We start from the raw sequence: 13,501 nt of genomic DNA, 5'->3' as shown, positions 1-13,501 counted from the left end.
TCCAGAACGCACTCCACATGGGTGCCTCAGTTTCTTTGAAAGGACCGCAAGTTAGAATTGATCCAATAAAATAATCATTTTATTGGATCAGTATCTTTGCGATTTATATGCTGATAGAATGACCTTTTATCCTGTTATTTTCTAATAAGCTCATCTAGCAGGAGAGATGTTTTACTTGAAAACCATAAAAACTGACTTTAAAAAAAAAGTGAGCCGCATCCCTTTCAAGCGAGTTGCTATCAAATCTTTTTAAAAAGAGAAATAGGTCCTTGCATCACTTTGGGGGGGGGCGGAGAAATGTGACATCCCTCACACTTTAGGGTCCTTACTGCCCCCAGAGTGTCACTTCAGCTTTAACAAGAAAACACCTTAAAATTTTGCCATGTTCCATGATGCTCAAAAATTAAGCTCAGGGTTTTTAATTTTTATTTTGTTGCCCTAAATAAAATTATTTGGAAAAAAAAAAGATAATGACTAAAAAGTGGTTTTTTTTCTTTTGGGATACAGTAAAACATGTTACCAGCTTAATTCGTTTGCTGTCCAAGTTTTTTTATTTTTTTTAAAGACTACATAAAGCCATCATCTGCAAGATAGTCCTGAGAAGTGGTAAGAATTATTTTCAAACGAGCTGATTCGATAGCCCATTTACATTGGTGCTAACAATGTTTAACAAGGAATTTTCCTGTGAGCCTTGGGAATGTCATTTCTCTTATAAAACTGACAAGCAAACAAAGAAAATAGTACAATCAAATTTCAAATGGGCATTTTCTTTAAGTTTCAATGAAGCTCAAATACGGGGAAATAAGAAAGGCATGAGTGCAAATACAACGAAAAGTTTTTAATAAACAACAGTGACAAAATCCACATCTGTACTTGGAGAGGAAGAGTCTTTCCACAATTTTCAAAGACTTAAAAGGTCTCAAGCCACCTAGGCAAGGTGGAGGGAGGACTGTGTCATCTCTATGAATGCTTTATGGAGAAAGCATCATATGTGGAATTGTCACTACTGTCTTCATTTCCTCTCACAACATTTCAAATATTTCCTTTATTTGAATTTTTTAGCAATAATCATCAATACTTCCATAATGGCAGCTTTGCGTTCAATCCTGCAGGTTATAAGTTCAAAACAAAACAAAACAGAAAGAATGAATAAAGAAAGAAGAAAATAAACCCAACCTAGCCTTTAATATAGACTGTTGAGCATTTTTATTGTGCAATAAAATGGGTACCTCCACCTCCTTCAAAATAGCTTTTCCTCAAAATTATAACTGCTTTGTTTTATTGAATTGCTGAAATTTAATGGTTTAATGGGTGAAGGCATGAAGGAAAGGCTGTAAAAATGTGAATAATGGTGCAGCAGAGCCGTGCGGAATCTGGAACCCGCCTCCTTGTACAACTCTTGTTAAACACAGCGTGATATGTATCTGTCATCTATTTAATATGTCTCAATTCAAATATAGCTCCCTGATCAATTTCTTTTTATGGAAGCTTTAAAAAAGAAAGACTTTTTAAGGAAATGTTAGAGATTTGAGTAGCGATTAGAAAGAGAGAGATTTACAAAGTGTGTTTAATGAATATTTGCAAATTTATGACCAAACTCGGACCCTAAAAAGATAATTGACTCAGGTAATCGACTTGAGATGCTAATTCTTAAAAGAAAGAACTGGGAGCAAAATTTCAATCAACACCAATAAGGCGCCAATAAACCGCCTGCCAATTAAACCTGAGAATAGGCCTAGCTAGATGGTCATCAGGAAGGCTCGCAGTGGATTTCCGGGATTGCCTTTCTTTATAAAAGAGCTTTTTATTTTGTAGACGCGCTTTTTGTTATTGTGATGACCCGCCTGACCCCAGGTGCGCTGGTTCTTTTTCAAGCCATTTGGGAGCCAAATCAAAACCCCTTAACATCCCGAGTTTCTAGGGACCCAATAACTGTGTCACACTTCCTAAGTAAATACCAACAGTTTCCAGGACGTTGAAGAAAATAATAAACAGTAATGTGGGTTTTGTTTTTTTTGGGTTTTTTGTTTTTTTTAAAGCAGGGGGCTGTAGAAGTCGTTATGCCAGTTCTCCTGTGGATTTAGCCCCGTATTTCCGCGGTGGTGCTGGTCGTTAGGGCGGATCCTCAAAACCCATGCCCTTGTCTGCACTTCTGCAGCGAAGGTGCTTATGTGGGGCAGCAACGTGACAATCCATGGAAACGCCCTTTGTGGGGTCGACAGGTGCTCCTGGGGGAACATCGATTTCCGGCCGTCTCTGCTGCACCCCGAACCCCAACCGGCTCCCGGCCCCAAACAAAGGCGGGAAGAGGGTGGGGAGGGACAGTAAATGCCGAGCCGGCCCGAACCCGGCGGCCACGCCGCGCTCCGCTGCCAGGAGGCGGCAGAGCCCGGTCTCTGGGGATGCCCTGGCCGGCGCTCACGGCTTCCCGCTGCGCTGAGGGGGGTCTGCGGCTTCCCGGTGCCCTCCGTTCGTCCCTGAACACAGCCAAGTTTCCTTGCGATGGGTGTGGGCAATTAATAAACTCTAAGGGAAGTGAATTGGACATTTCCTGGCTTTTGAGCCTTTGTTTGATTGTTTCGGCAGGCGGGGAGAGGGGGTACGCTGGGGACAGTGAGGTGGACAAGAAAGGAGCTGGGGGACCCACCGAGCTGCCTTTTATTGCCTTTGCAATTGCTTTACGGCTCGCCCGTCCCGCGTGGTTTCCGCAAGGGCGGCCTCCTTGCAGAGGGTGCCCGGCGGGTTTGGAGAGCCTTGTGCCATCTGGGCTGCGCCAGAGGCAGGTTCAAGGGCGGAGAGGGTGCCCCGAGTCACCTGAGGGATCAGAGGACTTTCGTAGCCCAGCCCGAGGGCTCCAGTGGGTGCTCAACTGGGAGGAGGAGGGTTATCAGCTGACAATGAAAGAGGGAGTGGTGAGTCCTCTCTAAAGCCGGGGCGAGGTGAGCAAAGGGGCCCACAAAAACTGCATTTTAGTTGAGCTTTGACATGGCCGGAAGTGATGAGGGCTTTGGGTTCAAGGGCTTTTTCCCAAATCAAGCTCGCCAGATGGCGACTAGGCAATGAGGTACCCGGCCACCTGCCCGGCTTGCACTCGGCAGGGACCAGATCCCCACCGTCTAGCCCTCACCACTGGTGACCTGACCTCGTGGGACCTGCGACCCAGCCCTGGGGCCTTGGGTGCCAGGAAGCACCGCGCAATTCTCAGCTCTCTGAGAGCTTCTCGGAGGGTTGCCTCTGTTTCCCGCCCTTCTGAGCCCAAGCTGAATCCTCAGACTCCACGGCTATGTGTGAGGCTAAGAGTAACCAAAAATGTGCTTCTTGATAAAGTTTTTGATCCCTGTCCCATGAACATGGACTTAATGAGGATTAAAAACAAAGCAAAACAAAAAACCCCAGAAGCTTGGGTTATGTGACCGTAATTGAAACGTTGGGGTTTGTTTGTTCGTTTGTTTTGGACACTCAAGAATTGGACTCATCCCATTTCCACCTGACCTTAGTGCTTAAAAGCCCTTGAAAAATTATGGCTCTCTTCACTTCCCCGCTACGAAAAAATAAGTTGAGTAAAATTGATCTGTCATCAAATATTATCATTTTGTTATCAATCATTTTTACCCTCAGGGATGGGGGTTGTTGGAGAATGGCCTCTGACCCACGTTCGACAATTAAGATTGGTAATTTCTTGGGAAATGTCTAATTGTTGTCTTTTTAAAAATGCTTAGAAGGTCCACACGGGAAGCAGAAACCCCCTTATGTGTTCACAGTTCGTATAACCACCCAATATTTCTTTATGTTGGCTCCAAGATGTGCTTCTCCTCCCCTTCATGCTTTATCCTTTAGAATGTTTTTGGATGGGGGATAAAGGAGGAGGAGTGATTGTGCTTTTATTTTTAATCTCAAATTTTGTGGGTAGTTTCCCCCCATTCCATACCCCTTCCAATATCTATACTTCAATATTTGAAGAAGCTGTTGAGATAAATCAAATAGTGACACGTTGACGGATTTACTGGTGTAAGCAATATGGTTGACATATGGCATTGTTATTTATGAATGACAGCATAAATTGTATTACAAAGTCTATTGCAATAATACTGCAGTTTATTGGAAAGCTGCTCGCCTGTCACCGGTATGCAGCCTCCCTGGATGTAGTTTTCCTGGGAGCCCAAAGGATAACGGCCCTCAAAATAATTAAACACATTGAAGTAAGCTAATGTCTTCTGTTTTGGGGGTTGTTTTTGTTTTTGCTTTGTTTTACAGCAGTAGAAACTCTCCCATCAGGAAAGGAGACAAAGTAAGGACAGTTAGTCCTCTTACTTTTGCAAAAGCACAACCAACCACTGTCACCTAGAAATGTTGGTTTCTATTTTTTTCTGAGTCCCTAATGACAAATACACAAACATTTGCATCCCTATCACTAAACTGCTGGTGAGCATTTATTTTATATAGACACTTTTTATAAGCCCAGTTACAGAACAGTAAATTTTAACTGTAGAAAGAAGTTCTTTTAGCAGACTAGAGAGGGCCTTATCCTATGATTCTCCCCACCTCCACTAAATCTCCCCCTTCTTAAAAATGGTATTTAAAAGTTACAACATTGGCTGAGATTTTCACGATTTCCCTTTCTTTTACATTACAGATTTCCCCTTCTTTTACATTACAGATTTCCCCTTCTTTTACATTACACTTCTTTAAACCTCGGACAAAGATCTTTTGTTCTAGGTGAGTTTTATGGGGGAGGGGGGTCCCCCACCACATATGTGGTCCTTCATGGGTCAGGGGTCGCCCAGCCCAGGAGTGGCTGAGAGGCTGAATCAAAGGTGACCTGCAACTTAATATCCTGTTGATGATCTTGTTGAATTTATGAGTCTGTGATACAGAGGATAGTGCTGAAATCCTGTGAAATCTTTTTTTTTTTTTTTTTTTGTCCAGTGTATATAGACAGCTGATTCCACATTTTTTCCCTCCCATCTCTTCCCCCATTTCCATCCCTTTCCTTAAGAGGAAAATTAAAAGTTTGAGTGGTATGGTCACCGAGTGTTTCTGCTTTCCAATTCACAGATCACTTTTGTTTGCTTGTTTGTTTTTGGTTTCTCCTGGCCAACGAGATACACCTGTGTGTGTGTGTATGTTGTGTGTGCATTTGCATTGTTTGTATGTATAGGTACACAAAATACTCATCATAGTCAACCCTTTACAGAGGCCCACAAACCGCAACAAGGTGTTCAGTGAATGAGTGCCCGGGTATTTCCTGGGAATTTCTGTTTTTTTGAAGACAACCCAAATTCTCTATTACACTGTCATTCTCTCCACTTGCCGGGAAAGGGACGCCAGCCCTGGCACCCAGGGGCCTGCCATACAGGGCCATCCACATGCAGCAAAGCCTGGAGTCTCGCTGGCCTAGCCCGGCGCAGGCTCTGTGAGATCTCCAAAGAACAATTTTGGAAAACTTACAAAGAGGGCACATGTTTGCCCGATGGGGACAGTTGTGGGTCCCGGGGGTCTGACCCCGACACGGCGGGCCGTTCTAGAAACCTGTTGAAAAACTGAGTTCACTCACAGGATGCGGAACTCAGCTTGGCCGCTTTTTTTCCTTCGGCCAGGGAGCGCAAATGTACTTTTGAGGCAATGACTCTGAAAGCCTTTGCAGGTTTGTTTTCTCTCTCTCTCTCTCTCTCTCACTCTCTTGCTTTCTTTCTCTCTCTCCCCTTTCCTTCCTTTTAAAAACACAGAACAAAACAAAACTGTGTCTTGAGGCAAAGGTGTTTTGCAGTTTGTAGAGAAATAAAGCGCTTCTAAGAGGGGACGGCGACGTGACTTTGAACTTGGCTCAGCTCCTCCATGTCGTGCAGAGGGAGGAGAACTGGAGCCCGGAAAGAATAGCCAGGAGGGCCCAGCCTGCAGGGTCTCCGGCGGGAATTAGCTTTCCGCCCCACCACCCGGCCGCGCGGTCCCCGGACCCAGCGCCAGCGAGCGCCCAGCGGCGTCGGCCCGAAACGGGCGCTGCAAAGCGGAATGGAAGCGAAAGGAGAGAATGGGGCGGAGAGCAGAGGGGCAGAGGCGCGCAGCGGGGGCGAGAAAGTGCGGAGGGAGGAGAACTTGAAGAAGTCTGATGGCTTGGGAGAAGGAAGGGAAGTGAGGTTTGGAGATGTGCAGGATCGCTATTCTCACGACCAGTCTCTAAGAGAATATTTTCTTTTGGAAACACTTTTGGAGTAAGCTTTTCCAATTCCCCCGCCGTACATATTGATGAATAAAATAAGCAAGTGTGAAAGGCTGTGCACTGGGCAATTTTATAGATTCACTGTAGCAGGGCAGCCTTTCTGCCTGGAGTCCGTCTCCGTCTCCGTCTCTGTCTCTCTCTCAGGTCCCTCTCCGCTTAGGAGGGCAGTTTGGCATTTGCCTCCCCCTCCCCCCGACATAGAGAGAGGTGTGTGGAGAAGAGGAACATTTCCTCCCTTTAGAGAAATCGAGAATTTCCAGCTTTCAGGCAAACTCGCAGGCTTTCAGACAAGATGCCCCGGCCTCCTTCCTTCTCTCCCACCCCCCTCCAGGCAGGGAAGGGAGACCGCGGGAGGGCATAGGGCCCCTTATGCGAGGGGCTGCGGCCCGCTCCGACCTTCAGAGAGAGATCCGCTCCAGCCGGGAGAGGCTGCCTGTGCCGGCGCGGGAGAGCCCGGTTCGGCCAGCGATCGCCGGCTAGAGTTGTCTTCCCGCGTTTTTGTTGATTGCATTTCAACATGAAATTTTGAAATGCGTGTGGATTATTTTCTCTTACTTGAATTTTATTTCAACTCCCAGAGATTTGTTTAAAGGAAAAAATAAATAAAAAAGCAGTTCCCCACGCTAGCTAGGCGAAGGCGCTGGCCTCAGGCCTTCCATTCACACCTCCGTAGCCTCCGGGCCCGCCGGGCCCTCTCCGGTTACCTCCGGGGCGCAAGCTTTCAGCGGCGGCACAGGAAATGTCCGCAGCGGCCAACCGGGGACCTGGGGGATGGCCGGAGCCCCGGGGCCGCGAGGCAGGCCCCGCGCAGCACAGGGAGCAGCCTCGGGCCCGCCACCGCCTCGGGGGGTGGTCCCCGCTCCTGGAGAAGAACTGATAAATGTCTTCTAGAAGGTTTAAGCCCTACCGGTCTGGAGATTTCTTCTCTGGAGGCTCTGAGCCTGACCCTCGGCCAAACTGCAGCCTGAGCCTTGCTTGGCCGCGCGCCTAGGGCGTCCCCACACCTCCCACCCTACCGTGGCAGAGGCCCGGGCTTCTGGGCATCCACCCCGAGGGTGACACCGTCTTTAAACCACTTCCAAACAACCACCTCCCTCGCGGGGGCCGCTGCCCAGTGTTTACAGCCGTAATCAGAGGAGGACGCGAGCGGCGGGGGGAGCGGAGCGCGCCGAGCTCCGGCTGGGGGCCGCGGCCGGGGAGGGGGCGGCGTCTGGGTGAGTGTCCGGAGGGTGGGAGGAAGGGGCACGCCTGGCTTTCTCTAGGCCCTCCATCCCGCACCTGTGTTTTCAACACCACAGAACAAGTTGACAAAGTGTGTGTTGGGGGGATGGGCGCGGACAAGGAGCGTGCCAACCGGGCAGGAGACCGGCCCCCGGGCCGCTCCCCGCGGCGCCCTCCAGGGGCGGGGGAGGGCGGGGCGGGAGGCCCGGGTCTGCAGCGGCCCGGCGCGCAGAACCTCCCGCCCCGAGGCCTGGTTGCTAGCCAGGTTCTCAAGCAACCAGGGGTGCCCGCTTTAGGTGCCCGCCGGGAGCGGTTCGGGTCCCCGGGGAATCGGTGGCCTCTACCGAAGGGCGCGAGCGCAGGGTGCCGTCCCCTTCGGGCCCAGCCAAGGGCGCTGTGACCCCGCGGCCCAAGCCCGCGCGATGCGGGCCGCCCGGCTCCGGGGAGCGCCGCGGCCGGCCGGACGAGGAGCCACAGCGCCAGGAGCGCGGGTGAAGAGCGGGAGGCTGGCAGACCCGGCGGGCTGCCACCAACAGCAGCGGCCGGGGAGGCGGGGAGCTGGAGGGGAGCTGGAGAGGCGCTGGGGAGGAGGGGCGGACCGGCCGCGGGGCGGGGGCGCCGGATTGACGGGGCCTCAGCGGCCAATGGCGGCGCCGGGAGGGCGGGAGGGCGGGAGCCGCCGTTAGAGGGGCGGTGTGAGCGGGAGGCCCGGCCTGAAGCCGGAGGGAAGGAGGGAGACCCGGGCGGGAGGCGCAGGGGCGAGGGGGGAGGGGAGAGGAAAAGGAGGAGACAAAAAATAAAAAATAAAAGGCTGCGGCTTTGGCGCCCACTGAAATAAACAGAGGCGGAGGCGGTGGCGAACGGAGTCCACCGCAGCCGAAAGCGGGAAACCTACTTTAGCTTCTTCGCGTTTGCTCGGGCTGCGCACTCCGCTGGGTCCTCGCGGGTGCGGCCGCCCGCTCCGGGTCCAATGCCCCGGGCCGACCGGCGAGAGGGAGGGAGCGAGCTAGAAAACACTTTTTTATTGTTGTTATTGTTTTTCAGCCCAGCCTCCCCTCCTCCCCTCCTCCCCTCCCTCTGCTTGCCTTCTCCCCTCCCACAGCCCCCTTCCCTCCTCCTCCCCTCCTCCTCCTCCTCCTCCCGCACAACTTAAAGAAAGAGGGAGCGGCGCGGCAGCTTCCTTCATCTGGGGGAATTCGTGGCCGCTGCCAGTTTACTACACGAGGCGCAGCCAATGCCAAGCGCGGAGGACGAGGAGGGCTAAATACCGCGGCCGCGGAGCCGAACAATACCCGCCGCGCGCGGGGCGGCGCGGCTAGGGCCGCGGGGGAGGGAGCAGCCGACAGAGCGCGCCGCGGAGAGGGCGCCCGGCCTCCGTCCGCCGCCCCAGCTCCCCCGCCGCGGTCAGGTAGAGCCGCGGGCGCGCCGGGCCGGGGCGCCGAGCGCGGAGGTCGCCTCGGTCCTCGCCTCGCCAGCCTGCCTGGCCCGCGCACGGCCGCCGCGGTCCGGCACCTTGGCCCCGCGGCTGCTGTGATTTCATTCTGCAGGCGCGGCTTGGCGCTGCCGGGCCCCGGGGCCGCCGGGCGTGCGAGCGAGTGAGTGAGTGCGTGCGCGCGCGAGTGCGCGCAGGGGTGGGGGTCGCTGCGCTGCGCTCGCCCCCCGTCGACCCCCCTCTCCGCTCAGTTCCCCACACCTCCCTCCCGCTCCCTCCTCCCGCCCGCCCTCCCCTGCCCTGCCCGCCCCCGCCGCAGCTCCTTTAATACACTTTGGTTCTCCGCCTGGCTTTGGACTCTTCTCCACCACCTCCTCCTCCTCCTCCCGCGCCTCCTCCGCCGCCGCCGCCTCCTCTTCCTCTCCGCGCTTTCGCTCCGCGCCTGGCCGCCCGAGGCAGATCCAGGCGGCGGCGGAGGCGGCGGGCGCAGGAGCGCGGCTCCCGGGGCTGAAGCCGCCACCACCTCCGCCGCCTGCGCTCGGAGCTGGGCGGCCGCTGAACGTACCGGGCGCGGGGCGGGAGTTGGAGCCGAGGAGGCGCGGGGCTCGCCGGGGCCGGCGGGGAGGGCAGACGCGCTGGCCATGCTCCTGGACGCGGGGCCGCAGTTCCCGGCCATCGGGGTGGGCAGCTTCGCGCGCCACCATCACCACTCGGCCGCCGCGGCGGCGGCGGCGGCCGCGGAGATGCAGGACCGCGAACTGAGCTTGGCGGCGGCGCAGAACGGCTTCGTGGACTCGGCGGCCGCGCACATGGGCGCCTTCAAGCTCAACCCGGGCGCGCACGAGTTGTCCCCCGGCCAGAGCTCGGCGTTCACGTCGCAGGGCCCCGGCGCCTACCCCGGCTCCGCCGCGGCCGCCGCGGCCGCCGCCGCGCTCGGGCCCCATGCCGCGCATGTCGGCTCCTACTCTGGGCCGCCCTTCAACTCCACCCGGGACTTCCTGTTCCGCAGCCGCGGCTTCGGCGACTCGGCGCCGGGCGGCGGGCAGCATGGGCTGTTCGGGCCGGGAGCTGGCGGCCTGCATCACGCGCACTCGGACGCGCAGGGCCACCTCCTCTTTCCCGGTCTCCCGGAGCAGCACGGGCCCCACGGCTCGCAGAATGTGCTCAACGGGCAGATGCGCCTCGGGCTGCCCGGCGAGGTGTTCGGGCGCTCGGATCAGTACCGCCAGGTGGCCAGCCCGCGGACCGACCCCTACTCGGCGGCGCAGCTCCACAACCAATACGGCCCCATGAATATGAACATGGGTATGAACATGGCAGCGGCCGCCGCCCACCACCATCACCACCACCACCACCCTGGTGCCTTTTTCCGCTACATGCGGCAGCAGTGCATCAAGCAGGAGCTCATCTGCAAGTGGATCGACCCGGAGCAGCTGAGCAACCCCAAGAAGAGCTGCAACAAAACTTTCAGCACCATGCACGAGCTGGTGACCCACGTCTCCGTGGAGCACGTCGGCGGCCCGGAGCAGAGCAACCACGTCTGCTTCTGGGAAGAGTGTCCGCGCGAGGGCAAGCCCTTCAAGGCCAAATACAAACTGGTCAACCACATCCGCGTGCACACCGGCGAGAAGCCCTTCCCCTGCCCCTTCCCGGGCTGCGGCAAGGTCTTCGCGCGCTCCGAGAACCTCAAGATCCACAAAAGGACCCACACAGGTAACCAGGGGTCGGGACAGGGACGGGGCGCAGAGGGGAAGAGAGGCCGTGGTTGGTTGGCTGGGAGAAACGCGCCGACCGCCAGCCCCTGCCCTGGGATGGGAGATGTTTTTGTGTGTGCGAGAGAGCCAGCAGCTTGTTTTTGTTGGAGAATGAAAGAATATTATTGGGTTGGGTTTTTCCATGTGCGGAAATTGAGTTTTAAATGATCACGGTAACATCAAAGGTATGCTTTGGGTGATGCAGTTGCTTCGTCTGCTCGGCCCCGGTTAATAATTTCCGTCCTAAATAGAACGCACAAAATAAAACTACTCTCCAATTTGGTGCCCGGGAATCGAGCCTAGAGAGGATTCTGCCAGCTTGTCTGAATGTGCTTTTCTGCTCCGGGTGTGTGTCTGCGTTTGAGTGGCTTGTGTGTTTTCCCACTTCTTTTACTCGGGGTCCAAACGTCCTTACCCGGACTGTTTCCCATTAAAAATGAGTCTGGTGTGAGCCGAAGCTGTAAAGCGTTTCTCGTTTTTAAAGCCCATCTCGAGGTGGGTCGCGGGGCTTTACGGTGGGTTCGCAGCAGTTTGTGAAATTCTCTAGTGGGCACCAGAGGGTTTGCGATTCCAAACTTGGACCGACAGCCGGGTCAGCAAGAGCCCGGGGCAGCGAGGCCCCGCGGGGCAATCGCGTGAGAAAAGGGAGCCGAGAAAGAACGCACCTCTCGCCTCATAGATTATTCATCTATGACCAGGTCCCAGCCGAAATCGTGCCAGACGATTTCCTAAAAGAAAGCCAAATGTTTTAGCAACTTCCCCCGTCAATATTTATTCCGAAGTGGGGATGCGCCAGCGGCCTATTGTTCTCTTCCGGGAAGGGAGGGAGCCGAGGTGCGAGACAAGCTTTTAACAAGGTTTAAAATTTGAGAAATCTATTTGCATGAAATGCTCGCTTTCGAGTCCTGCGTCTGAGCGGATGTCTTTAAAAAACAATTTAGGTGCTAATGGAATTTAACGTTAAATGGTCCCCTTTCCAAGTGGAACAATGTTTGAGTTCTCACACCTCTAAATGACTCCAAGCATTTGGAATTCTGGCAACAGGATGCAGGGGCCGCCAGAAAATTAAACAGGGAGATTCTGAAAGCCTTTGCCTATCCCCCCACACCCACAGCCCAGCCTGTGCCTCTCTGCAATCGCCAGGTGCTGCCTTACCTCTGATATTTATCTCTTTCCCAACTTCTCTTTAAAAAGACTGGAAGTGAGCCTAGAATTATGGTTAATTCAATTTGCAGAATTTTGGACGAAAAATACTGGCTCAGTCGCTATCCACAGCACAGTCCCCAAACAACACACAGCAACTCCAAACGTAATTGCCTACTGGCCCCAGAGAGAAGCCGACAGCAGCCCAGCAGCCTGTGTGATTCTGATAATGCCCCAAATATTTTGTCATAATAACAGCTTCTCCAGGGCGAGACCAACTCGTTAGAAGCTGCGAATCCAAGAAGCCCTATAGAAAGGCAGGCAGGGGTGGGGTGCTACCCCACACTCGTCATAAATTTGAGGAAATGCGGGTCAGCCTGGAAGAAAAGTAAAATACGAAATTATATGAGCACGACTGTCAGGTGGGAAGGCAGTTAATTCCGTCTTGGTTCTGCCACAGAGGGGATCCGCCTTGTTTAAGGAAGCCAGGCCCTTATCGCCCCTCTTTCCTCCTCCCGGAGGCCTGGCCCCCTCCGGGGTGGGTGGGGGTCCCGGGGGGGGCTCTGGGCGTCGGCAGCAAGCGCCCATGTTCGTGTCCACAGGGGAGAAGCCTTTCCAGTGTGAGTTCGAGGGCTGCGACCGGCGCTTCGCCAACAGCAGCGACAGGAAGAAGCATATGCACGTCCACACCTCCGATAAGCCCTATCTGTGCAAGATGTGCGACAAGTCCTACACGCACCCCAGCTCGCTGCGGAAACACATGAAGGTACCACCGGGGAGGCCGGGAGGAGGGCGAGGTGGTCGGCCCGGGAAGGCGAGGGTTCCCCGGGGCCGCGGGGGGGCATTTCTGGGGGTGCTCCTCCCGGAGGCCCGGCCCCACAGCAGCTGCACTCACACCCAGTCCCCTTTGGTCCCCCCTCCCGGCTTTTGTCTTGAAGGTCCATGAGTCCTCCCCGCAGGGCTCCGAGTCCTCCCCTGCCGCCAGCTCCGGCTACGAGTCGTCCACGCCCCCGGGGCTGGTGTCCCCCAGCGCCGAGCCCCAGAGCAGCTCCAACCTCTCCCCGGCGGCGGCGGCGGCTGCAGCAGCGGCAGCGGCAGCGGCGGCGGCCGTGTCCGCGGTGCATCGGGGCGGAGGCTCGGGCGGCGGCAGCGCGGGCGGAGGCTCCGGTGGAGGCGGAGGCGGCGGGGGCGGCGGAGGCGGCGGCGGCGGCGGGGCGGGCGGGGGCGGCGGCGGCGGCTCTGGCGGGGGCAGCGGGACGGCCGGAGGCCACAGCGGCCTCTCCTCCAACTTCAATGAATGGTACGTGTGAGAGGCCGGGGCCTCTCTCCCTCTCCCGGTCCCCACCCTGGCGCGGCGACCCTCCGGTGGCGAGCGCCCAGGGCACCCTGTGACCGTGTTGTTAAAATTATGAATCTGATTTTTATGATGATGAAAACGATTTTACCAGCAGAAGGATTTTTTAAAGTTTTTTTTTTTTTTCTAAATCTAATCTAGGCATGAAAAGCAAAAAGATCCCTTCCGGAGTCTCTGAAGCTAAAAATATAAAATAAGAAATAAAAAATAAAAAAACCCATAAAAAAATTGAACCAAACCCCCCATGCCTTCCCCCATGCGCTCTTTCCTTCCCACCCCTTTCCCAGGCTTCTGACAAACCGTGTACATAGCGGGCTCCTCCTTCCCTCTCCAAGGTGATTTTAATGGCTTCTTGGTGTATAGAAGTTTGTCCATTTGTA

General features: G+C 54.9%; 1 protein-coding gene across 1 annotated transcript; it reads left to right on the top strand.

Moving 5' to 3' along the window:
• Positions 1–9,232: 9,232 nt before the first annotated feature.
• Positions 9,233–13,077, top strand: ZIC2 (Zic family member 2). The gene is made up of 3 exons (XM_061170949.1): positions 9,233–10,583; positions 12,370–12,533; positions 12,706–13,077. The coding sequence occupies exons 1-3, from the start codon at positions 9,512–9,514 to the stop codon at positions 13,075–13,077; spliced, it is 1,608 nt and encodes a 535-aa protein (XP_061026932.1). The 5' UTR covers positions 9,233–9,511.
• Positions 13,078–13,501: the final 424 nt, after the last annotated feature.

The sequence above is a fragment of the Eubalaena glacialis genome, chromosome 16 (assembly GCF_028564815.1).
Source record: "Eubalaena glacialis isolate mEubGla1 chromosome 16, mEubGla1.1.hap2.+ XY, whole genome shotgun sequence".
Taxonomy (NCBI): Eukaryota; Metazoa; Chordata; class Mammalia; order Artiodactyla; family Balaenidae; genus Eubalaena; species Eubalaena glacialis.
Note: the sequence above shows the minus strand (reverse complement) of the source record. Positions and strands in the feature narration are given on the sequence as shown.

Bases quoted from the DNA above. Each gene is read 5' to 3' on its own strand.
- ZIC2 (XM_061170949.1), top strand. From the start codon at position 9,512: ATGCTCCTGGACGCGGGGCCGCAGTTCCCGGCCATCGGGGTGGGCAGC. The intron at 10,584-12,369 runs GTAACCAGGGGT...TCGTGTCCACAG, and splicing joins CCACAAAAGGACCCACACAG to GGGAGAAGCCTTTCCAGTGT. The intron at 12,534-12,705 runs GTACCACCGGGG...TTTGTCTTGAAG, and splicing joins CGCTGCGGAAACACATGAAG to GTCCATGAGTCCTCCCCGCA.